This window comes from Nesoenas mayeri, assembly GCF_963082525.1.
Source record: "Nesoenas mayeri genome assembly, chromosome: 3".
NCBI lineage: Eukaryota > Metazoa > Chordata > Aves > Columbiformes > Columbidae > Nesoenas > Nesoenas mayeri.
Window position 1 is genome coordinate 60327407 of NC_137544.1, and position 26466 is coordinate 60353872.

Below are 26466 nucleotides of genomic sequence, written 5' to 3' on the forward strand. Positions count from 1 at the left end.
TAACTTTTACCCATTTTGGTGACTTTCATGACCATTTTAACCAAAGCTCTGGCTGACACCAAGAGGAGCAGCATCTGACCTCCTCTAGAGCCTGAGGTTGTACTCCTCCTCCCCATTCTAACAATGCTGCTCACGGGACTGAGAGAGCAGGTGGGCCAAGGAAACAACCTGGTTAAAATCAGGTTGCTTCCATGCCTTCTTTCTTCCCACACTCCTAGCTGCAGCTGATCCTAGTGGAGATAGGTCAGCCTGGGAAGGTGGGGGAGCAGATATAGTACCAAGGGGGTGTAGGGGCTTCTGAAACCAGAGAAAGTCATGGGGCGGAAAGGAGATGCTGGCTGATGCAGCAGAGCCTGCCTGAGCTCTCCTGAAGCAAGACAGGGCTCAATAGCTTGTTGAATTTCACAGAAGATTAATGCAATAAACGCTGAAAAGCTGATTTCACCTTGATGACACTAGACTATGACTCCAGACTAATTTAGGCCCATGCTACACCTAAAAGGAGGGTTACAGAATATGGCTTCTCTGTATTGCAAAGATTTATAAGAGCCTCTGCCCCAAGCTCTCAGTCATTACTTAATTCTGCATAAATCAAATTTGAAAGATTTTGTCTCATCTTCAAAGACCTCTGCAGTTCTGTTTTGAGCAATATCACACATTACTGTTTCTCTGACAAGTCATACTCTTAGCTTAGGATATATTTTCTCCAAAAATTAGTCCTTTCTCCTCCATCAACAGAACCAATTACTATATAGTGAATGTCTGTCTGAAGACAGAATTTTCATAAAAGGCACAGTGAGGCTGGGAAATCATGCCTATTACTCATGAGGACACAAAAGGAAAGAAAGAGATATTCAGGGCCTGAGTTTACAGGCCTGAACAGAACTCAACTAATAATTCACTGTGAACAACAGAATACTTTTAATTTATTTTTTTTTTTATTTTTTTTTGCATTTCAACCCTACATTTTTATCTTCCTCCTTTTCCTCAAATAATTGTTCATTAGTGCTAGACTGCAGTACTGTTAAATAACTGTTAAATGACGTTCCTGGAAGATATGGTATTACTCTCTTCTTCTGTTCTTTCTGTATAATTACTTCCTTTTCCTACCAGTTTCCATCTTCAAAATTGTTTCCTATTTGAGTTTACTGCTACATTACATTTCTGATACAGAAAGGTTTACAGTGTTTGTTTCAGTTCTGCAGATAGCATCGCACAGATACTTATAGAAGCAAAGCTTGTAATACTTTAAATTTAAAAAGTTATATGATTTTATGGGCTTATTTTATTATAACATGCACAAACTACAATAATTAGTTTTACTTTCAAGACTTTATTATTTGTCTATCTGTAAATATCACAGAAAAGGATCTTGGAAAAAAATGAGAACCATCTCCTACATTTTTCTTAGAAGGAAATCAGGAGTCCATTTCATCTATTGCATGCAATATTTGCATAATTGGATCTTTGTTATGAGCTTTTGCTTCCCTTGCTAAACATTCAAGAGTAGAATTAGATTGTTCCCTTATGCAACATCATACATTTGCAATCTAAGTTAGACCCACCTTCACATAGGAAATGCTCTAGGTTCTTGCAGCATTCTGTCACCACAGTGCTATACAGAAGAATTAAAAAATCCTAACAGCGCACATACCCTGTTACATGGACCCTCAACACACTAAGTAACCTAAACAATGTAGTTGTTCAAAAGAGTTTTGCAGAAGGTTTGAAACACCCTTTCTTCTTGAAAAAACTAGGAGCACTTAAGGACCTTAGTAGGTATCTCAAAAGTCTATCTTGCTGCAGCATGTTGGCTATTAGTCAATAGTCACTTATGTACAGACACTAACGATCATAGCAAGACAAGCCACTGCTGTGAGACAAAAAGTCATCTGCAGATCCTGAAATGTTCTGGATCTTTTGTGGCCAGAATCTGCTTACAACAGCAATCCAGCATCAAAGAGCTCTTTGGTTCACTACTGAAAATAAAGCTCTTCCTGAAGAAATTTTAAAAAGCAAAGAACAAAACCCCAACAACTTTCTTAACTGATGTCTCTTTAATATTCATCTGCCTATAAAAGACATGGAGGCTGTTTGTTCTCTCTGTCATTAATGTAAATGGCTAGGCCTTCTTAGGGCATTTTTTGTGGTGATTTCCATAGGCTTCAGCCTGTCACGTTGTTTAGAAAAATAATGAAAATAGTGTATTTGAACTGAAGACATTTTTATGTTTCGGTATGTAAGAGTTAACTTTCACATATCCTCTCACTGCTGGGAAGACAAACAGAATGCTAAATCTCTGTATGGAACACTGATCTTTAGCTTCCTGCTCCTCAGAGAAGGGATGATAAAGATCTTACTTTTTGATAAGGAAATACAGCTCAGTAACAGAAACATACATTATTGATGAATTAACCTAAGCAAATGGACAGGTTAGGCTGGAATAAATTATTTTTAAAAATAGATCTGTTTTCAAACATACAAAAGCTACCTCTTTCTACCACCTTTAAGTTACAACCAAAAGGTGGCAGAAAATATATACCCATCTGTTCACATGAGGAAGCTATTAATACATAGACCAAGTATTTAACTAGTATATAAAGGCATGATTTACAATGTCTCTGTGTAATATCTATTTTCATGAATTTAACTTTTTCTGGAGACAGGGAAATAATATATCCTACCTTTAAATGTTGAGAGAGGGGAGGCAAAGTATTAATTACTACATTTTCTTTTATTAGATAATCAATGAAGAATATCTGCTTTGTTTTCACTGCTTCCTATACAAACTACCGACATTCTTGCATGAACATAAGGGCTCAGGTTTTTGACATCTACAAGGTAGGTACATACAGTGACATAAGTTAGTGTCCTTAGAGATATGATGATGTCTTCTCGAAAAAAAAAAAAAAACAACCAAGGTTAAAATAATCTTTTCATTTAATTCTCATGACCTTAGTTATGTATTTGCAGAAACTTTTTTCCTGCTACCCCGGACAGAAATTAACAAAATGTATTACCAGTGTAAAATTTGAAGTTTACTTAAGGGTTAAAAAAAGCCTACTCTAAGGTAAAAAAAATAAGAATATTAAGCCCTATTCTGAATACACAGGTGTGCTTCTAGAAGCACAGTAAGCTGTGTTTCATAGAGACACATACATCAAATGCATTGCTGATAGAAGAAATCAGCAGACAAGCCTAGAGGAAACCAAAGACACCACTAAAAGGTCTGGTCAACTTAGAAGAGCAGTCAACTTGCAGAATGTGGAAGGAGAAAAAACTCACTTACATGATGGCTCATCCAGAAGCTGTGCCAAGATCTGTGCTGAGTATTGAGCTAATGCAGCACTCCAACATGGGTACAGTCCAACAAAAAGGCTTTTACTTAGCACTGAGCCTTAACAACGTCACGATACCTTTCTCAGTTGTAATAGCACACACTGTCGTGACAACATGCAAGAATCATTCAAAGAAAGCCTGGTTGTTGTTGAACTAGTACCTGTGTGTTGAAAGCTGAAATAGCATAGGAATATTTATGTCAAAACTGGAAAATACAAGGAAAAGTCACAATCTGATCCTCGTTCTGTCTCATTACTTAGTACAAGCTATAAACTTGAACACAGCCATGTGATACAATGACACAAAATTAGAGCATAAAAACAAGATTTAGAAATTGAGCCCCAGACATGCTGTTAATACCTTCTACTTGTTTGTAAACTAGTAAGGCTGGATTACATTACAAAGCAACATAATTAAGGCTGTATTTCTGGCACCTCTGAAGTGAATAACAGATGAAAAGAAAACAAGGTCAATCAAGAAACATTCCAATATTAAGAGACATGTAAGACTTTAAACCAACCACTTTACGCTAGAATTAACTAATTTAACATAGATGTTAACTGCAAATCACACACATTTCCTTTGTGGAAATAATTTCATAGTTTCTTTGCCCAATCACGCACACAGAGAACAATTCTTCGCAGGGGCTTTAGGCTGTGAGGGAAGGGGGAGCATACATTAAGTGTCAAAGCTTCTATTTTCTGTTTATCCATATGAAGCAAGAAAGTCCCCCCAGCTCTTCTGCAGTCCCTTCTGCTGTCTCTTCACATTAGTTCTTTCACTTCTGGTTTACTACCTATATGAAGGCAGATGAGTCTTGTGCTGCACTTTCTTCATCTGCCTTTTGCATCCACCTTGGACAGACAGCTCACCTGAGTAAAGATCCTATAGCTTTTGTCAATCTTTCCAGCCTTTATATTTTCTGACTTTACAGCAATAACCTCAGCAATCGCTTTCTCCTCTGACCGCTGTTTCACCTTTCCTCACTGTGCCAGCTCCGCACTGCCTGAGACTGTGATCACCTCCTTGCTGCATTAGCAGAAAAATGGATCAGTGATGCTTTAACTGTACCTAAAAATGGGAATATTCCATTAGGCCACAGAAATGGCTGACTAAATAAATTAAAAGGTGAACTTCAGAGCTGTAATTAAAGCTGAAATTAGCATTAGATTGCCTAAGCCAGCCTTTTCCTAGTAGCCATGCTCTGAGGGACATTCAGCCCAGAAATTTTTAAACTAATCTTCCTTAAAAATAGTTTTCTTGTCTTACAAACCCTTCTGACACTTAAGTTTTCTAAGGATATCCCAAAATGATTCATATTCCAGGCTCACTGATTCTCAGTTTCTGTGGGGCTTCTGACTGTGGAAATGTTGGATAAAGTTCTGTCCCCAGCTGTCAGAGAAGACAAAAAGCCAGAAGGAATTCACTGACAGAAAAAGAAAAATAATTTTTATTAATGTGATATTTTGCCAATGATCACTTTCAAATGTGTTCTTTTAAAATATTATTTTGATGCTTATGCATTGTAAGTATTGCAGGTTCCCAATGCCAGAAACTGAATGAGCCCTGTGTCCTTGTCAGGATCATAACTGTGATACAACAAGGTCAGTCTTCATGCAGGATTCATGTAGGTAAAATATGCACAGATGGAAGATGTAAAATGGTTTTCTCAAGAACCAGGGACTGAGATACTGCAAAGTAAAAACATGAATTCCCAACCCAACTCTTCCTCTTTTCTAGGCCACTACTTAAGGCCATCAGAACGAAACCCATTTTTAAATCTCAGTAACATTTCCTGTTGAAAATCACATTTTGATTTTCCTTTTCAGTTATAGAAAACCAGCTCTATGCTAATAAATAGAATGTGCCCAGAGACCAGTAGGCATAGAAAAACTTTCACCTGGACTACTAGCCTTCTAGCCTCCAGAAATAACAACAGTACTCAAACAACATGAGTAAAAGCCCATCAGCCTCTCCTGCCAATTCTCAAACCTTGCCTGGGAATCAGTGAGGGGATAACTAGGGGCTGGAGTCAAAACCCTACCAGGATCCATCGTAACAGTTTAATAGCAAGAACAATTGAGTTTCAGCACCAGGGAATGCTCTTTAGCACTGTTTAATTTGCCAGTACTCATACAACCAATATGTCACAGGTAAAGGTGAAGCCCCTCTACTGAAAGAGCAGAAACTTGTATTGAACTTTACCAGTTTGACCAGGCCATCTATCACGCTTGCCTTCACAAACAACTCAGTTCTGACACGTGTGTCTCACACAGCCTCCGGTGACAAATGCAGGCAGTCAGCCTGACACATGCAGAGAAGGAACCACAGTGAGGGGCTGGAGCCAGGTGAAGTGTGACAGCTCCCTTCACTCCTGGAAGAATAGCCCCCTTTGACAGCTGTCACCCTCACCTACCACTGCCTCACTTGGGATTCCGGTCTTGTACAACCCGTGAGGGTTGGTCTCACACAAAGAAATCCAATATTTATATTTTAAATGGACAGATGTTAACTTCGTGCACAGGGACTGTGGGAGAGAGTGCTAGCAAAACCAGTACAAAATGCAAATGCGATTATTAAAGAGCAAGTGACACACTGGAAGTATTATTTATAGAATCAAAGGGTAAAGATTACCCTAATAATCCTTTAGAGGTCTCAATGTGCATATCAAAATTACCAAATGGTCAGGGGAATAAAATGTCCTGAAGCACAGCTGCTAAGCAATTCCCTTATTTCTGCCCACGTGAAAAGGTGAGTCTAAGAACAGAATAAAGCTAAAAACCTCCAAATCCATACAGCTTATTAGTAATGAAAAATACACTTTGCAAAGAAAAAAAAAAAAAAAAACAACAAATAATTTATCTTTCAGGGGTATTTGGATGGCATTTCAAAAGCAATGCCTTTCCTACAGTGAAGGAACTAAACAATCCTTCCTTTTTTTGTGGGTTGATTAGCCAAAATAGCATATGTGTTCCTGTGTGCCTTCTACGTTTCCTAAAAGAGTTCCAAAATTAGACATGAATATACTAAGGCAAAAGGGGAATTTCTGTAGAAGCCTTTTTATTCTTTTTCATTAGGCAGCATAACATGATCCTAAGGAAACAGCAGATACCGACAGGCCTGCCACACAAATGCTATGTGTATCCAGCCAAGAAAGACAGAACTCATCTTTTCTACTCTCTAAACCCTAACTTAAAAAGAGAAGAGGTAGAGACCCAAGTATGGTAAGTAAAATAAGACTGCTAAAATACCACTGCTGGGTGAAAGCAAGTCGCATACTGAACTATTCTACTAGTGAAAGCTACATCTATCACAGCACAGCAGAACCTGAAAAAAACAAAAACAAACAAACAAAAGCTTGAGAGTAAACAAAAGGGCCTAAAACCAGTTCTCAAACAAATTCTCCTGTAACGTCAGAACATTGCCCAATAAAGAAATATAATCATTATTAGATTGGTACTCCACATAATCTCAAAAGGGTCAAATAACTTAATCTTCGTGAAAAGATAGATAACATGACCTCCTGCAGTTCAAGCTACTGAAAGTACAAAACGGTTACTGATTACTACAAGCTCTACACTTACAGGACTGAACATTGTCCTTTTTTGGCAGCAGAGAATAATTTCACTTGAGCTATGACAGAAATTCTCAACTTCTGCTTAAAAAGAAGCCTTCACTAAACTTGACAGATCCTCTGAATCAAAAGAAAAGTAATTAAGTTTAAATCAAACTTAATTCTATTTAAAAAATATCCTTCCTTTAGTTGCTTTACTCTCATGGCTGATGTCCCAGTATTAACAAAATCCAACTCTAATTTTCAGCAAAACACATTTACGTAACGACATTACACAACTTGATGTTTAAGATAGACAGCTTAGGCACTACTTTGCTATGATTCACATGACATGAGTGACTGATTATCTAGACTCTGCACTAAAAACAACATATAAAGCTTGCGTGCCATTGTAAAAATAATTTCTTTGCTGTACTGGAACACAAATCTCAAGAGACAGCTCCTAAATCATGATGTTAGAACACAAATATGCAGATGAAAGTATAACATGACTTTCAATTTTCTTGTTAGTTGCAAATAACTCTTCATGCAACACAAAATACACTAAACATCACGGGGACATGCAGAACTCTCCCATTCAGGAATGAAGGATTCCATGGCAACTTTAAAAAAATCCTATAGTTTAATGTTGCCTTTAAAATATATCACACAAAATGACATTTCTCAACAGAAGTCATGTCCTTCCAGTAAGAGATAGTCATTTATCAATAGCTAGAAAAATCAGAGTTCAGGAAAGCTTAAGAAAAGCATCTCTCTCTACACTTGAGTAAAGCATTGTTACTACACAAGGATTGATCCTGAAAAAATAACAAATTCAAGACATGGAAGTGTAATCTATGAAAAATTAATTACAACTTGCTAGTATCCTCCATTTGCTCTGGAACCCGAAGAAACTAAGCCTATGCATACCATCAGCCTCAACTCCAGGAGCAGCTGTTTAGGGATTGGCAAACATCCTGTCATGTTATCCCCCTCAGCAACCCAAAACCAAAGCTTTCTTTTGCCACTCAAGAACAACACTAGTGATTCATGCATGGCTAGTACCATGTTACAAGATGCTGTAAAGAAGAAGGGAAATTAATGCCATTAAGACATGAATGAATGAATCACTGCTCTCCAGGTAAGAAAAAGCAGTGTAACCCTGGCTGGAGTTATAATATAGTTCTATAAACTTACAGAAGATAGAAAATGGAAATAACTTCTGTTTCTCAGGCCATAAGAACAATGCAGCATCCAAAGAAATCGGGGTGAATGTGCAAAAAAGAAAAGGAAATACTTGTCCTCCCCTACCTCCCAACTTTCATAGATTGTTGTAGCAATCAGGCATATAAATAGTTTTCAGAAAGCCATCAGTTTGTCTTCACATATTCTATAATTTTCCTACCACCTTGCTCAATATACTGCCCATCACCAGCTGCTTGTTAAGTAAACTCATTTGAATAGTGTTATGCATGCTCGTGCACAGGTTACATTTTATAAGATATTGAGTACATCTATTTGATGTCTACTAAAGGTTTTACCTGAAAAAAATACAAACTTATGTAGAAAAATTCAAACCACGCATTGGTAACATATTTTGCAATTCTATTTTATGACAATAAAGGATGCATTCAGCATATTAAGAAGTCTAATCTTAATTGGTAGAAAGAACTCTAAAACTTGAGATTCTATTTACATCAGTGAAGCTTCCTTGCATGATTTCAGAAACCAACCCATTTTTCATTTATATTCACAAAAGTAAAGTAATAGGTAAATGACAAGTATATGAATGATTAATCCCAAGACATGCGCTGGGAAAAACACTGGATGCAGATGATAGTTCATTAAAAAACAAACAAAACCCAAACAAACCAAAAACAACAAAAAACACACACAAAAGATCCCAACCAAAAAAAAATATCCCCAATCCCAAAATAAAACAAACAAAAAACCCCCAGAAAACAAAAAAAAAATCTATCAACAACAACAAAAGACAAACATCTCTCCTCACCCCCTGCAAAAAAAACCAATCCAGAGTAAGCCTTACCTAGCTGTTTTTCTCGTTCTTCTCTCCGTTCTCTAGCAAGGCGTTGCCTGTCATCAACCCTTAGTATTGTTGGATGGTCTGCAAATGAAGTAAGGGGGAAAATATTAGACATATAGCATAAAATCAAATAGTAGTATAAACAAGATTTTAGAAGAATTATCATTAAAAAACTCCAGTTATTCTACTTTCAAAGTAGCTCACATTTCTGGAAATCCATCTTACGAAAAAATAGATAATATGAATGTATTCTAATTATAAAGACGTAAAACACTCCCAAAGAATGGATTAAGTTGTAACTCTGAATTCCTACCCAGGAAGAAGGTCTACAAGCCTACAACAACTCACTCACTTGAGGCCATTCTGACAAAATACTGTTTGTTATTCCGTAACATCTCTCCAAAATGCATCCACAGAAACTTCTATTATAATGCAGCGTCCTCTTCCCACCAGTATTGCCTCAAAAAAAGCCAATAAGCCCTATTTCACAAGGCTGACTGAGCTCACTGCTCAAGAAAAATAGTTTGGATCAAAGCACTGTAGCAGTTCTGGCTGAGCATCTGAAGACAACATGAAATTGATCTCCACAGATATATATATATGCGTGTGTGTGCGTGCGTGTGCGTGTGTGTGTGTGTGTGTTAAGAGCTCTGGTGAATATGTTAAGACAGTTTATCACAGGCATGGACTGGTATAATTCCGGTGATAATTTCCTCAACTATCCTTGTAAATTGCAACTTAGCTACATGATATATTTAAAAAATATCTTCAGCTGGCCACTTGGATCACAGTAATAAGACTAAGAATAATATGAAAATTTGTGTCAGAGCCCAGGCTTGACTATAAAAATTGGACTTGGTTGGAAAAGCATCACTTGCTCAGTGAGTTCTCTGGATAACAGCAAAATGCTCAACAGCTAGCAGCACCCTACTTCCAGCCTCAGCGGTGGACCTGTTCCAGACAAAAAGGGAACAAAATCCAAGTTACCAATTCATCTCAGCATGCTGCCAAAACTAATTTCCTATTCATCCTTTGCCTGTTCTGTTAAACCTGAAAAGCTGTTCATCTTATGCTTTTTCATTAGCACTGAAAAAGTCTGCTTTGAATGAAAACACAAGTAAACAAGACGACCCACAGAAAAATAAAAGAAAAAAGATTTCTGGGTATAAAGAAATAGTCTGATTTATTTTAGTATTGAGGGGAACTCAGGTTTTAAATATTTTAAGATAAAGAACTACCAAGAATACTGTCACCATGGAAGTGCACATAAAATTAAGACAACAGATCCTTTTCACTATTCAGTGCAAATACAAGAGTAAACAATTTGTAAAAACATGTAAAGTCAGCCTCCCGGTGCATACACTGCATACCTATGAAAAAAGTTACTAGCAAAATAATAACATCGGTCATAAAAATGATGTTAAAGACATATGCAAAAATAAATCCCTGAAGTGAGGAAGTGCTAGGCAGATTTTTGAATAGTTATTTGCATTAGAGAAAAAAAAAAAAAAAAATCAGTAATGCACATCTCACACTCTAACAAAAGTTTCTGTAGCAGGATGACAAAGATTTCTTGGATGAAAGAGTACGCTGACAAGTAGCTTCAGTTTAATTATTAATATTCTTGAACTCTCGTCAGTGAAAAACTATCATCTCAACAACAGTCAGAGACTACAGCCCCAACTAATAACATCAACAGTGATGCCAAGTAAGAGTTGCAAGGAGAAAACTCATTGCATAGCTGATAGGAAGAATGTTCAAACATAATAGTCCCAATGAAAGGTGCAACAAGTGAACAAGTCACCAGCAAAGATGAAGATAATCAACCCATCATCTAGGTATAGATCAAACTTTTAATGTTGGTTGAATAGCACACAGTGTTGTGATGTATGAGACTATACCTGGCCATGCATTGCACAGATTTGTCTGATGTCTGCTGTAGATAAACATCTGGCTGAAGTTAAGAAATGTGCTGATTGCATACAGTCTCTTCAACAGGCAGAAACAGATCAAATGGGTAGTAATATTCCTTCACTATTGTGGCTGGCACAGAGATTCACAAAACATGAATTTCTGTAGCATGCGTAACTAGTGCTAGTGGAATAATGCACACCAAATGTGAATTCCCCTCAAAAACAAGAATTCCCTTCAAGGGCTGTCAGCAAAGTCAATGTAACATCAAGCTGACAGAGAATGATGAGATACTGGGGAATAACAAAATCCTGTTCTTTCAGAATGTACTATTCTCCTTCCCTTTTTTTTTTTTTTCTTTTTCTCTTTACTTTAGAGCATATATTTTCCTGTCAGGGAGAAGCAGCAATTCTTCAAAGAGGCATGAGGGTTACATGGACAGGCAAACAGGTCTCCCTTAAGAATTCCTCATTGTAAGCAATAGAAGGAATAAAATAAATATTTAAAGCTGCCCTCTGTCATTCTTTTTGAAGATATCCAATTATTTTTTCTATATCAGACACCTGATAGTATTCACACACAGAGCCTCCCTCCCAACACCCACGGATGTTAGAACAAACCAAAAGAATTCACATTAATGTGCAAGCTATGGAGTGTGTAAGTATGTCTCCAGTAACAAGCTATTTTGCATACATTCCTGAGCACAAAGAACTAAATCAATATTGGCACAGAGATGGGGATAACACCCATGTAGCAGGCCAGCATTGCCATTGCTCTGCTAGAAGCGGAAGCATACATTACTGGTGCAAATCTTACACAGTTAATTAAATGTCTTTTCTAAGCCTTGAAAAATGATCCTTCATACTTTGGCTACAAGCCCAACCTCCAGCAATTGCATTCTGAATCCAGCTGATTTGCTGACACCCCCAGTACACAGCTTCACTAGCTTCAAATTGTGGCAGAACAAGAAAGTTCACTGGGCCTGCTCCCCATTTTATTTCTCATGGCTCTGCTCGTTAACAACTTGCCAGGCACGTCCCTGCAGGACTGGCATTTCTTATTCAGTAGGAATACCAGGACAAACACACAAGGTACATTGTACTCTTCTTTTGTTCTCATTCGTCATCAGGCAATAGCTTTGAGTTGCTACACAAGGAGATGGGAAACATGTAATTTGCAACAAATCCTGCAATTATTCCTCAGTTCTTACAGAAGTAATTGATAACTGGGCATATGCAAAGCCTTACAGAGAACACTCCAAGACGACCCACATGCTGCTGTAGAAGTTGTCCGGTTATGACGCAATGCACATGAACTCATGCTCAGCTTAATATTATGCCTGAGAGGGGTGTTTGAAGATCGAATAAGCCATAGCTCTATATAAAAGGGAAATTAATTTTGTACCTTTTGCTGGAAATTAAGCCTCTAAACTACATATGAAAACAGTATTTTTCATTAACTTACAGCACTTATGGTTAGTTGGAAATTAATTTTAAGAATTTACTTCTCATTTAAGAGAGCTTAGAAGCCATGAATGGTATTTTGCAGATACTCAGCACTGAAAGGTCAGTCATTTTTGGTCCCTAATTACATTAACAAATGGAAAATACAAGCTTTTCAAATCTTCTATATAATTAATACTCACTGAACTATGAAGCACAATTGACATTTCTAGAAATTAGGTTGTAATTTTGCTAATTTAGTAATGGTCATATTTGTGGCTTAGGTTACTATCAGCTGCACTCAATGTGACTTCAAAAGTCAGACTACTACTATTCTTTATTTCCATCTATAATTCTCTCCATCTCTTCTCACAAATGGCTCCTTCCTTTCTGCCCTGGACATCCAGGGTGCTAATTTCTTGTACTAAAGAAACTAAAAGAGATATCAAGTGGAACACAACAGCTAGCTCCTATGTTAGTTCACTGGGGTGGCTGCAGCAAAAAAGAAATGTAAGCCACAGCATTACTTGAAAAAAATGCATTGCCTGGATCCCAAAGTCTCTTCCCTTTGCACTGCTATGCACACATTCAGAGTTGTCTTGAACTCCAAATACTTGTTCAGCCTGTAGACACCTTCCAGCCAATAATGACACTGTCTATAGTGACAGCTGTCACTCCTGCTGCAAACTGTTTGGTTTTTTAACCAAAATACTGTTTGACATCAAATTCATATGCAGTCTAAAAAAACAAAACAAAACAAACCAACCACAAACAACAAAAAACAACCAAACACACCCACACACATACACAAAAACCACCACCACACGCCCCCAAAAACACCATTTAAAAACAACAACAACAACAACAAAAAATCAAACCACCAGACCTCAGGAACTCTCTCTTCAATGTGGATTCTACCCAGTTGGGTGCAGAGCTAAACCCTGCACACATGCCTCTGCCCTCCCTCTCTCCAGCCCCAGGAATTTTACATTCCTTTCTCCACATCAGCATAGATGAATGGAACACAGGAGCAGCTAGGACACCCTCCTGAGAAATGAAAACTGGGACTGAATGACTGTAGGACAAGGTGGATATTGAACACTGTCCAACACCAAAAGTTCTGGTCTTGCCACAGAAGCAGGTAATCTTATCCAAGTTCTCTCCTCTTTTTCCCATTGCCTTTCTGATTGAAAGCAGCCATGAATGCTACGCTTTGTGCTGGACCCAGCACTGCCTGGCAGAGCATGTGAGGTGGGATCTGAACTCAGACAGCACTGGGATTGCTTCCCTCTAGGGACACAGGCCAAAAGTACCTAGTTTGGGGACACAGAAGAGTCCGTCAGTACAAAATAGCCACTGAGTTGCCAGGCTGCCAAGGAGCTGAAACAACGTGCTTACAGTGTGTCTAGTCCTCAGCATCATAAGCACCTCTGCTTCCTCAGCCATCTATAAAGATTATTAATTGCATATTTTAAGCTCGGGTGTACCTGAATTGCTATACAGGCAGAATTTAGATATTTAAGTGTTCTTCTGGATCTTGGTCTAAGCACGCAAGTGCAACAGACTCGTGGCATCAAGGACTACATTGAGCATTTTAGTTCATATGCTTTCGACTGTGTAAGTGAACATGGAATTAAATCCCCACAATGTACCAATCAAGTATAGTGAAGTAATGACAAACATCTGCCCACCGCATAGAGCGTATTGCAGAATAAGGATGCTTTGTGGTAAGTGAAGAAATGTCTGCACGGAAGCACATTTATATAAAGCTGTAAATCTTTGCTTACAGCAGATAATACTCATGCAAGCACAGACACAAGTATAGTGGCTTCTGTTGCCTTGTCTCACTTCTAAACCCTCATTCCTAAGCTCTACTAAAATAGAAGTAGATTTTCAGTTTTGCTTCTTCGCAAACAATCAGGGATTCCAGCCTAACTAAATATAGTCACTGATGCCAGTTTTGACTGCAACAGTAAGACAGGGATAAGGAACAGCAACATTTTAAAAGTTCCTAAGATGACAGCTGTTCTCCATACACCATTGAGGCAAATGACCTAATAACACGATGCATGTGGAATGACGTACCTGGCTTAGTTCCGGTGTTACTTTGTCCTGAAGTGACTTTCTTGTCTTGTATTTTAGAACCTTCAGCTCCTAAAATAAGGAACAAAAGTGAAGAGATTAATTAACCATATTGCTGAACAGTTGAACTACTCTATTACAACACAACTTAAACATCACCAAATTCTCTCTAAAACCAGACTGTTCTGAAATACCACTTTAATAACATTCTACATCAATTTGCACAGGAAAAACCCTGAAGGTTACACAGAAAACACTGAAGCTATGCTCATGCTACATGTGCAGATAATTTTTCCTCTTCATTCTCAATGGGACTTTGGAAACCACTACTTCCAAAGAACAGCAGTCTTCGAAGTTTTAAAATTTAATTTCCCTTGGAGGAAGCTGGATTAATCACACTGATAAAAGCAAACTAGTGGGAATAACATAATGAAACTGCACAGTGACTTTGAAGAGGCAAAAATTCAAACATGTTGCAATGTGTGCATGTAACAGAGAAAAGGTGACTTGCAGATCCTACGTTTCTAAAGATATGGTACAAGATACTGGTAAAAGCTTCATAAACTCTTTACAAATTGCTAATATACTCCATTATGCAGAACTGAATTTATGACCTGAATGAAATCTAAGAGAGGAGATATTCCCACTGTTTCCAATAGGCTTTTGATGAGGCCCTGTCAGTCTAAAAAGATATCGTTTTGGTGCTCTGAATGCCCTTTCAAAAACCTTTATAAAGTAAACCCCAAAGATTCATTATTATACTTCAAATCACAACCATACCCTTGGCTCAAAATCTATTTATAATTAAAAGCCAAGTCGGGAAATTAGATGCTGTAATTTTCTCAGCTTACTACTCATGTTCATGTCCAGCAGCTCCACTATATGTTGGAGTCCAGAATACAACAGATTGTAACAACTCAAAGAACTCTTCCACAAAGAAGCTTGAAAGTATTTGCAAGCAAAGATAAGAAGAAAGTTATATCAATAAAGTTGGGAGGGATACATATATATACTTAAATTAAAATATGACCACAAATCAAAATTGAAAAAAAATGATTACTCAAGCTTCAGGAGCTAAACAGGCATTACTGTATTAGATCAACTTTAGGAAACATAATTTAAAGATTTTTTTTTTTTTTTTCAGAAGACTCCAAGCAATTTCCTATACTTGTCAGCTTCAACAATATATAGACAGGCCTTAGTGTAGTGCCTCTGGGTTCATTCCCCTTCATGGCCTGATAAGAGTCTCTTTCCCCTTTACCTCCTTCCACAGGCATGTTTCAGGATGAACATAAAGGATAAAAGGTTGCAGGAGGAACCGATGTGACTTTTTGCAGGAGGCAGGTAGGTAAGGGAAACAAAAATAGGACTGATCAAATAGTGTTCAAGAGCAATGTCTTACTGAGAGCAGTGTTAAAAAAAAATCAGGTGTGACATTTTAAGTCAAAAAAAGACACTCCTCTCTCAGACAACTGTCTTAAGTCTTTTGTGATCAATAGAAGTTATTGTTGAACCTAACAAATATTAATTCCAAATCACAAAAAGAATTGTCACACGTTAAAGGCAGCCCAACAAAAGATTTTCGAATTTTGCCACTTTAAAGGCCTCATGCAAAGAATTAGTTTGACCTATAGGCAGATGAGTGATTTTTGGCAAGATAATCTGAGCAACACTGACTACTTGCACCTCCAAGCTTTGTAAGATCAATCATTATCAAAATCTATATTTTCCTCTTAGTGTTCCAAATGGATAGTATTAAGCCTAGAAAAGAGTATTTTATTCACCAGAGTAAGTATATGTAAGCTCTCAGTATCTTACTGTCTTAACTTGGGTGAGGAAGGAGCCATTTAGAACATTTTCAGACAAAGTCCCACTGTAATGCATGGGGAACCTACATCATGATTCACATCAGCCTGGCCTAGGGCATCATATAGAAGAGGAAGCTTAGAAAATAGTGAAAATATTGTTTTGGAGCATTAACAAGAGCACTGATGTTCTAATAGCTTCAGCACAAGTTTCTTTGCATCTCAATACAATGCACGCACATTATTTCCTTCAAGCATTACACCATGGGATTATGCAATACTCCAACTTCAAAACAATGGTTTAAATGTCATGCAGATAATACACTTGTAACAGAGTCCAGGTACACAGAGTAATTGGCGTTTTTTTGCCTTTTTTCCTCTTCTCTGACATTTCCTTGGAGTATTTTGTGACAGTTTGAGTACACATTCATATGACCACTCATGTGACAAGTGATAAAGAAAAGAGCAGATGGCACAACCATAAATTTTAACAATGCTGGATATCAAATAAGAATTGGCACAAGTATTTAGTAACTAGTGTAGGTGTGTTCCCACATTGAATACCTCTTGCTCTAAGATAAAAACAGATTAATCAGGCAGACAACTAAATATCTAAAATCCAAACCTAAATATTGACAACACTGGTTCCGGCAAGACTCAGTATCTTAACACATGTTAGGAGAAACATCATTTAACCAACTAATACTTGGTGTTCTACTTATCTTGAACCACCATCTTTATATGGAGGAAATAAAAGCTGCATAAAGAAGTGTTAGAAATAAGAGGATATTTTTCTGTGAAGCATTCTGGAAACTTAAAAAGCTCAGGACAGCCTGGCTAATAGTGTAGCTATATTAGGGAAAACAATCACAGAATCCAAGTTGCTGAGCCTGGAAGCGATTCAGAGATCATCTAGTCCATTCCCTCTGTTCAATGTGGGGTTGGTCTTGAGCAGGCCATACCCAGTTGGGTTTTGAATGTCTCTAAGCACAGAAACTCCAAAACCACTCTGAGCAACCTGTGCCACTCTTTGACCACTCTTCACAGCAGACATGTTTCTCTTATGTCTGAGCGGTATTTCCTGTATTTCAGTTTTGTGCCCACCACCTACTGCTTTGTCACTGTGTGCCACAAAGAGAAGTCCGGCTCTGTCTTTTATTTCACCTCATTAGGTATTTTCTGATATGTTGCTCTTCTGATTTTCCTTTATTTTTTTTTAAATTTTAATCTGTCTTCTTGTATAACACTTTCAGGTAAGAAACTCAGATGAAAAGTGCTGTCTAAGCAGTGCCTACAAGGGCTTAAAAATATGCGACTTTACCTATCTATCCAGCACATGGATTTCAGGAACTGCACAGAAATCACCAACTGACTGAAGCACTGGCAGAATCGAAGCCTTGTTTTCTTTCTAAACACATCAATGCAACATTCTATTATTGTGGTATAATAGCAGGAAGTATTTTTAAAAAGCTGTTCCATGACAGACTGCAAGGTTTTTAAAGGCACTTTTTCTAAGATGATCCTCTTGAAGAAATCAGCTTCTCCAGAGAAGGTCTGTGTGAGCAGAAATAGGAATTACTAGCAGAGGGAAGCAAAACACATGCAAAGAGAAATTCTATCTTAAAAGATGCAAAGCTGAGGAAAAGTCTCAACAGCGAACACTGGGGAAAAAAAAAAAAAAAAAAAAAAAAAGAGGAAAACCATAAGCTTTTAAGGTATCTTTACCTGTGAGGTAAGCTCCGGTCAACAGAGAGTGGCCTGAGACATGAAGCAAGAGCCTGACTAAGAAGTGGAGACCTTAGGAAGCAGGAAGCACATTCACTCAGACTCTGGAAAAACCACCAAGTGCCAAGGGAACACTGAACTGTGAAGCATCACACTGGCAATTGACAGTTTTTTTAAAAAACTCAAGAGCTGTGCAGATTACAATTTTTTGCTTTTCAGACAGGTGCAAATCAAGTGCCTGTTTGCACAACATGAACCAGCTATCCCCAGTGAGGTGAATGGCAAAGCAGAGCCCCCACAGCAAGGCTGGAGACCTGGAAAGATACTGATAAAGCTCTGTTCCATTGAAGGAGGACATTAACCACAGGACACAGGCAGCTGTGCTATCAGGTGTCCACTTCCAGAAGTGGCATCTTCAACAGATGCAGAAGATGATGCTTGGATCTGTGTCAGGGTCAGAATGTGCACAGCAGCCTCCCCAGAACAGCACCCAAGCAAAAATCTGAAGAGGGGAACTGTACAAGGGCTGCACAGCTGTGGATGAGACCACAGGCACAGGTAAGCCCAAGGAACATGTGCAAACAGCTACATGGGCCTGACAGTTCAGATACGCCTCTGGGTAAAGGGTGCACTTAGCAGTAAAAAGGAAATACTGTCTTCCAGTTTCTTGATCTAATTCTACAAGTGAGACAGAAGTACTAAAAGCTAGGAGAACAACAACAACAAAAAAATAGCTAGAAGAGAAGGGACTAAAGGGGGGAAAAAAAAAAACAACTAGCTATTCTGTCTGTGCCACTTGTCAGCTAATCCTTCAGTTAGATGGAACTGTCAAAGAGTGACAGGAGGTGCCTGCTGGGAGATAGAGAAGGCATTGTAAGTGAGAACTTGAATGAACTAGTGCCTCAGTCGAAAAGTGTTGTCAGTATGTATGACCTGGGAAATTTACAACAGAATTAACTGAGAACTGCTACATGCCTTACTTCTTAGCATCCAATTCTGCTACTTCCAATTACTTCTCTACAAATATTGCTCCAAAACCAGAGCAACTGTAGTCCACATGTGTATTTTATACAGTATCTTACGCCTGATATGCATAATGTAAAAATACATAGTTTGAAGTAGTCAACATTAAGCAGAGAACAGAGCTTCCCAGGTCTGTATAAGCAAGAATGAAGAAGTGGGGCTACTCTAGAGTTTTATCTGGCCACTAGGAACAGCTGCTGGCTAGCATATCAATCAAATCAGAGATATGACTGTGCTGGGTGGAGTATGTTAAAAGTGCAGACCCAGGTCAGAGCTGACAAAGTATCAGTTTAAATCCAGAACCACATTAAGACCAAAATCCTAAGTACCTGACTTGGAATAAGAGTCTGAGTATTCAGTAACTGGTTGTTCTATTCTAAAGCAACAGCACTGACCTTTAAGACTAAAGAGTAAGTTTGGATGCGAAATTCTTTCTGATGGCAAAACTGGAGAGTTTATCCTGCTAACAAATTCATAGCAGCCATGATCCAGGGGCTGGATACAGGGAAAACAAAGTTTAACACAAATAAAAGCTTTCCCGCTGCTCATGACTTCTGCCTTTTTTTACATTCACAGCTTATGAATAAGACTTTGGTAATATGTACACATGGAAAAATCTACTCTCCATGTTTACAGTACAAAGTATCTTGCAAGTATTTAGCATTTCTTATTCTTTGCATTACCAATAGTGTCCATATATATACACTTAGACAAACAAGTCTTTTACTTTAATGCCATTTATTGCTCTGGAGTTAAGTACCACATTCACTCCATACTTGCACTTCAGACTTATCTTTTACTTGTGTTTTCAAATTGGAAGCTTGGGAACAAAAGACAGTGATGTCTCCAGAGATAAACAGGTCTGAAAGTCCTATGGCTGGCCAAAATTTATCAAGATGCTGCAGCTCAGCTAATAAAGATGTAAAAACCAAGCAGCTGGATGTCTAATATTAAAATCTTCAGAGTAAGTCAGGACAAAGTTATGATCTCCTCTTCAGAAACGTGGGAGGCAGCAATAAGTCTTAAAAAAATACACACAAAAACCCACTACATGAACACTTGTTAATGATTATAGTTTTCACAAAATCCACGTGTCAAAAACAACTGTGAAACTACACCTCAAGTTGAGGTTGGGGAGAAGTGGCCTGGCAATCTGTTCCAGCACAGCTGGAGATAATGTTTTCTGGTACTGCTGCACCATACTGGAAGTTGAACTGACCTTGGACAGACCAACTGGCTTATGCTGCTGCTTCTACCAGCTGAGTCTGAACTGAACACTGAGTCAAGGCTCCTCCTTCCCTTCATTCACTCACTATGTAAGCACACTCTGGAGCCCCAACCTTCTTTAGGACCTAATGTGCTTTTTCATAAGATTATTATAAAACAGTGCTTTGAGTGTGCCAAACTTACACTTCAACCAGTGCTAGCTTTGCTTTTGTAAGCTGTTATGCACACATACACAAGAGCTGTCAAAGTAAAGTCCTTCAAAACAAGATAGCAAGAAAATTCTTACTTTCAGCTAACACACACTACAGTACAGTCCTTCTGAACAACATGGAGATGGATCAAGTAGAGATACAAACACAGAAGCTTGAACACAAACCCAGACTATCTCCTTTTCTACTACTGAAATCCATGTGTACACACTACTCAGAAGAGCTATGTTTGAGACATTTACTCTGACACTTGAGCTGCACAGGAACTCAGGAACTACACATCAAGCACTTTATTCATATAAAACATCTCATTTTCTTCGCCTCCTCTACAACAACTTAGAATTTCCCTTCCCTGAAGGATGTAATAAATGGTAGCTTGTGCGTTGCTGCTGGCCTCCAAAGAGTAAGTAGCCTGCCAGCAGTGAGCTCCTATCCACACCCTGTTCTGAAGCAAACTTCAGAATTTAAAAATCTTGCTGCAGAGCCCTTCCTGTGCAGTGGACATGTTGTCCTGGTAGACAGCAGGTGATCCCTGAGCAGTTGCTGAGGACAGGAGAAAACAGCACCTACTCTCAGTCGCTATGGACTAAGAGCTTCATGGTGTTCCCAGGAAGGTTCAGAGACCAGTTCAGTGAGGAGTTCAGCTGGGAGGCTCAGAGCAGTGCTGGGGGTGAGCTCAGAACACAAGACTTTTTTTAGTACAATGGGATGGGAAAGCAAGGGAAATATCTGGGGATGGCAGGACTGTAGGACTGAGCAATAGGTTGCAGAAAGTACAAGGAGAGAATCAGAGGACTCCTAGAGGACAGGAGGCCTGCACAACATTAATGAGCATTTTGCAGCAGACATGAGCATTTCAGCAAAGGGGGAAATCAAGACAATGATAGTGTACTGGCTTTCAGGTCAATCATTTGGGGAAGAGTATACAGATAGGAACAGAACCAAAGCGTCACGATGCAAAGTCTATACTCTGCACACTTACTGTCAAATGCCAAAAAATCCAAGCCCTCTTAAAAGCCCTGGTGCAGATAGTTCATAGACACTAGAAAGATTTCTCTAACAGAGCTATCACTTTAGAAGAAAAATAGAAACACATCCAAATCAACATCCTCAGGCTTCTTAAGTTAAATGCTTTGGAAAACTGCTAGCAGAGTGGTTATGGCTATACAATTAGAGCTCCAATCAAAATCCTTTTGTAACAAAATGTTCTAATCAGCAACACTGACAAAATTATTTAAAACAAAATTTTGCAAGGTTCTGCCCATTACTACAGCAGTGAGGCAGTAAGAACTGTGATGTGTGAATTCTCTAAAAGGCTTAGATCTAATGCACTCCAGTGATTTTAAAGCTAAGATCTAAGCAGTTGTACTTGCTTTAGCAGGTGGGTTGGACTAGGTGATCTCCAGAGGTCCCTTCCAGCCCCAACCATTCTGTGATTCTGTGATCTAGACTCCTGTTTTGAAAGAATATAGAGATATGGCTAATTTTGGTTAGATGTCAACACTTAGATTCTCTTGTTAAGGGAAGCAGGTCAAAGGAACTGCTGAGGGAACCTGGGTAAAGCAAAGAGTACTTGCAGACCATGGACCAGTTTGCTGGTTTTAGTACAGGCAATACAACTCTTCACAATTTCAGATAAAAACTTCTGAAATTTCCATCATTACCAAATGGAAAATGCCTGTTCTTTTAAAGTCTAAACAACAGTGCTTCCAGAGTAAATTTGCAAGTTAAGAGGTTTGACTCAGAAGAGTGCCAGAATAGCTGTATGTCATTTCTACTCACTGAAACAGTAAAGCAAGGTTCATGCCATATTTAAATAACTTACGAATTAATTTTGCATTTAAATATTTACAGTTCTTAGAAGCTCAAAGCAGAAGTACATCTTTACATACTTCCAACATGGTAGAACTCAGGGTTTGGTTTGCAACTGTAAATAAATTAAAAGACAACAAGCTGCAGTCCCTATCCCAGTTCTTTTTGCTCAGGCACTTATCATGGAAGTCTACTATCAGAGTTGCTATATGAAGCATTGTTACTAATGTTCTTAACCTCTGGTGTCAAGTCTGAGCTACGTAGAAATGAAAAGTCAGCATTACTGTTTACTACTCATCAGATAGTATAAGAGTTATCATTGTTTTCATCATATTGTAGACTAGGAAGAGAAACAGATTATTTAAATTTGTCACAGCTAATTCAGCACTAAGTTGTAAAACACTAAAACCAGAAGCATAAATAGATTTCTTTGAAAACAATCCACAGACATGAAGCTGGATGACGCAAGCAACTACAGGGAAAGTGACACATTTTTAAAGATTAAAATTGTGTAACTATTCTATTGAGAGATGCACATTTATAAAAGATTACTTTTAGCTGCCTGTATTGGATTTAAAAAGCATTGCATCCTAAAAATCTTAAATAATGTAGGAGAACATACCAATCCGAATGCCTTTGTAGGGAGAGCCCTTATGCTGCTCAGAGTCTCTTAAAGATGATAAAAGAAACACAATAACTGTAGTAGCATTTACAAAAAGCTAACACTTGCGTTATTTCCTCTGCTTAATTATATCGCATCATCTTACTGCAACATAAAACATCAATATTAACTTAAAAGGACCACTGGAAGAAAAGGTCCTTGTTATCTGCTGGAAAAGCCTGTGCTGTGAAGCTGGTTCTGCAGCTGACCAAGCAGGCAAGCTCAGTCAGATACAGATGAGACACACCAATGGAAGCTTTTTAATTACGCATCACCAAAATAAAAGCTGAAATGTCACCACCTGAGTGCAAGCAGGACAACCTCAGTTTCAGACTTTTTCTGCTGTGCAGTCTGTCTTGAGCCATGTGCTCTTCCAACACCAAGACTGGGCAATACACAACCTGCAGTGATTTATTTGTGACCCTGTTGCTCAAGGGCAAAACGCTTTCAGCCAAGGTGCAAGAGTTCCAGCTGCCTCTCCTCCTCAGATTTCTGAAAGCTGCAGGCAGCATTTGCTACCACCGTGTCAGACAGATCCTCACATCCAGGATCTGTGTCAGTGTATTGTTGTAAGACTTGTACACAGAAGGTCACCTCAGAGATTATGAAACGGAGCACCTGTACATTTCTCTAGACGAAAACACTTTTCTGGACTTCAACTAGAAAGCTTGCTCCAAACTATGAGGCAATTCCTGTGAGTACTTCCAAGTCACAATGAAGCTTACACCTACCGCTGAGAACTAGAGAATTAGGCACAGACCAAGCTGCTTTCAATATCACACTGATCCCAAGGTCATATTGCTTGAGCTGGGGAGAGCAACTTGAGTATTCATTATTTGATAGCCTTGTTCAGAGGGCATGATGATCAAAGCACATTGCAGCCTTTGCGTTCTACAAGAACACAGATAGCAACTGCAGTAGAGTGAATACAGGGATAGAAAGAAGGGGAAAATGGATATATTGCTATACATCACTCTATGAAGCAATTTTATCTTGAGATGTAAACATTTTTTTAAAATAATGCAGTCTCTTTGGTCTCAGATTTGCGACAAGAGAAAGTAATGATTTCTCCCCCCAAAAGTAAAATAAAAAGTTATTTTGATGCAATACGTATTTTTAACATGAATGCCACAAAATGAACAATATATACTAATTAATCTAGGAGACTCCCACAACCTCCCAGACCAACACAGTGCTTTCTTCTTGCCAGTCCACTGACATACAAAGCCATCACATCCCTACTTAGCTCAGGCATATCTGTGCCTCTCACTCTCCCCAGATTTGTTCAGGTTGCACTAGTCTGACAAGACTCAACACCACATGCATCAAGGCTCATCCCAGGGACTTCACATATAAGATACAGAGCAGGCCTGTAATGGTGGATAACTTCTGCCATGGCAACATACTGACCATTCAAAAGCAAGGCACAACTCTTTTTCTGTCTCTCAGCAATTAATCCCTTTCTACAGTAACAAAGTGATCCTGTTGCCATATGGGGACATGCCCACATACACATACCATATACAGGTGCAGGTTGAATATGGCCTGTGTAAGAATAAACATGTATTTTCTCACTGGCATCTCAGTCTACTGAGCTTTGCTCTTGGCAGGCGAGGTTTAGACCATGAAAGCAAAGTGAGGGTTTGGAACTGCTTTTTTTCTATAGGGAGCAAACTCAGATAGGTACTTACTTTCTGGACATCAAACAGTAGAGACAGACTTTAAGAGTTTATTTTTCTGCTTTAATGATCTCCCTCTGCTGTGTGTGTAACTGCGGGCATATTCTAAATACTAGGGTGCTTCTAGCATTTTAACACACACACACACACACAGGGCTGCAAGTGTTTTAAAAAGGCATAAAACACTGCAAAAATGAAGTGATACGAACTTGAAAAGCAGAAAAAAGTTACTTCAAAAATAGGACTATTCCTTTTCAAACCTTCTGTCTAGTCAGGTTACTCTGCATTGTCACCTTACACAACTACACAAGGGAGACGTACAACACCACAGCTCTCCAACTGCATTACTTTTAGAACACATTCACCAGCTCCCTGACCTTCTGGGTACCTCCAACCACTTGTCTTTCCACAGATCTACTAGCAGTACAACAGCTCTCACTGGATTCCAAGTTACTAGCCTGCCACATGAAGGACAATTCCCTCACTTGCCACCCCATTAAAAGACACCTACTGTAAAGCTTCAGATATTTCCGTTATCCAAGATTTCCCCTCCTCTGCTTTCAGTTACTTGAAACTCAGAATCACTGTATCTACTGAACTAAGTGGATTCCTGGCCTTCATCCCATAATGTCTTTAAATCATCTTCAGTCTCATACTTTCACTTCTATGAAGAAAATGGTATTGCAACAGAAACTGTTGAATTACATCATTTGTGTGAGAATGAAGTCCATCACAAGAGAAACAGTATAATTTCCACCTAGCCTATGGATTTAGTGGCTGTTTTCATTTTGCAATCAGCAACAACAGAAACACATTTGCAAAAACTGACAAGTAACTTGAGATTGAAAGTTTTACTCCCAAATAAACTGCCCTGCACAGGCTCTAACAACTGCATTTGGTGAGATCTTATCAAATCTTTTACCCAGGAATCAGTAAAAATAAGGATGTTCAAAATGCAAGAAGGAAGTATGTGGGGGAAAAATGAAGTAGTGGTAGTATTTAATGCTAACAGCCTAAGGCATTTAGTGCTGCATGCAAAGGAGCATGGGGTAAAATTGACTATAATTGCCTATAAAAGCTGCAGAGATATCTGCAAAATGCAGCTTTTAAAATAATGAATTACCATGACCTTGTTTGCTAAAGACAAAGTTCATTGCCATGTGGGTTTTATCTCCTGACTCAGCACCCCAAGCTAACTCAGATACTGAAATAAGAGAGCATTGTCAACACTGGACTTCAATACAGGAGCTTGTATTGGCTGAAAAATCAACTTCAGCAGTGCACTGAGGTAGCTGCACTGCTCCTGGTACCTAATTATCTTCACACACCACCACATTACCCCACTTAGATTTGTGCCTGGGACATCTGCTGGGATTGCTCTTTCCAAGAGAGATAAATTACAGACCACCTACAAATCATGGGACCGATACAAGCAATGTAGATAACTGTTTGACCGCTGCAGTGTTTCCTGGGCAAAGCTCTACAGATTTTTGCAGAGATGTTCAGCGTTCTCCTTCCAGCCTTAGGAAAATAACACATGAATAATGCCTGCCAGTCGCTATAGCAACCACCACCTCTCAACTAAAGACAGCAGGAATATTCACAGAAGCCGCACTTTCTTTATGTAACCTACCCTGTGCAGACAATTATTTCTGAATCAGTTAAAGCTACAAAGTCTGCATGCTATTATTTAGCAGTTAAGTTCCTGGATGCCCACATCCAAGCCATCACTCTAATCATGAGTACACTTGCCTGAGGTAAACAGGCAGTTTTCTGCTAGCCTGCCTCTACCTTGCTGGAAGGGATTCTGTAACTCCTTAAAGCAAGTGCAACACTCCATTTTCTAATTCTTCTCCTTTTCTTTTATATAAAGATATACCCTACTACTGTAAGCGAAATAAAACAAGCATTTAATATGATGCAAAACGCATACATTCAAAAACAGCAAAGCAAA

General features: G+C 38.6%; 1 protein-coding gene across 1 annotated transcript in view; it reads right to left on the reverse strand.

Annotated features, from left to right (window-relative positions):
• The window catches only part of MAP7 (microtubule associated protein 7), a gene marked incomplete at both ends in the record, with an annotated part of 117734 nt that overhangs the window by 35911 nt on the left and 55357 nt on the right, over positions 1-26466 (reverse strand). The window contains 2 exons of the mRNA XM_080341254.1: positions 8940-9017; positions 14375-14443. Of these exons, the coding sequence (XP_080197380.1) occupies positions 8940-9017; positions 14375-14443 (147 nt within the window). The remainder of the gene's footprint in view (positions 1-8939; positions 9018-14374; positions 14444-26466) is intronic.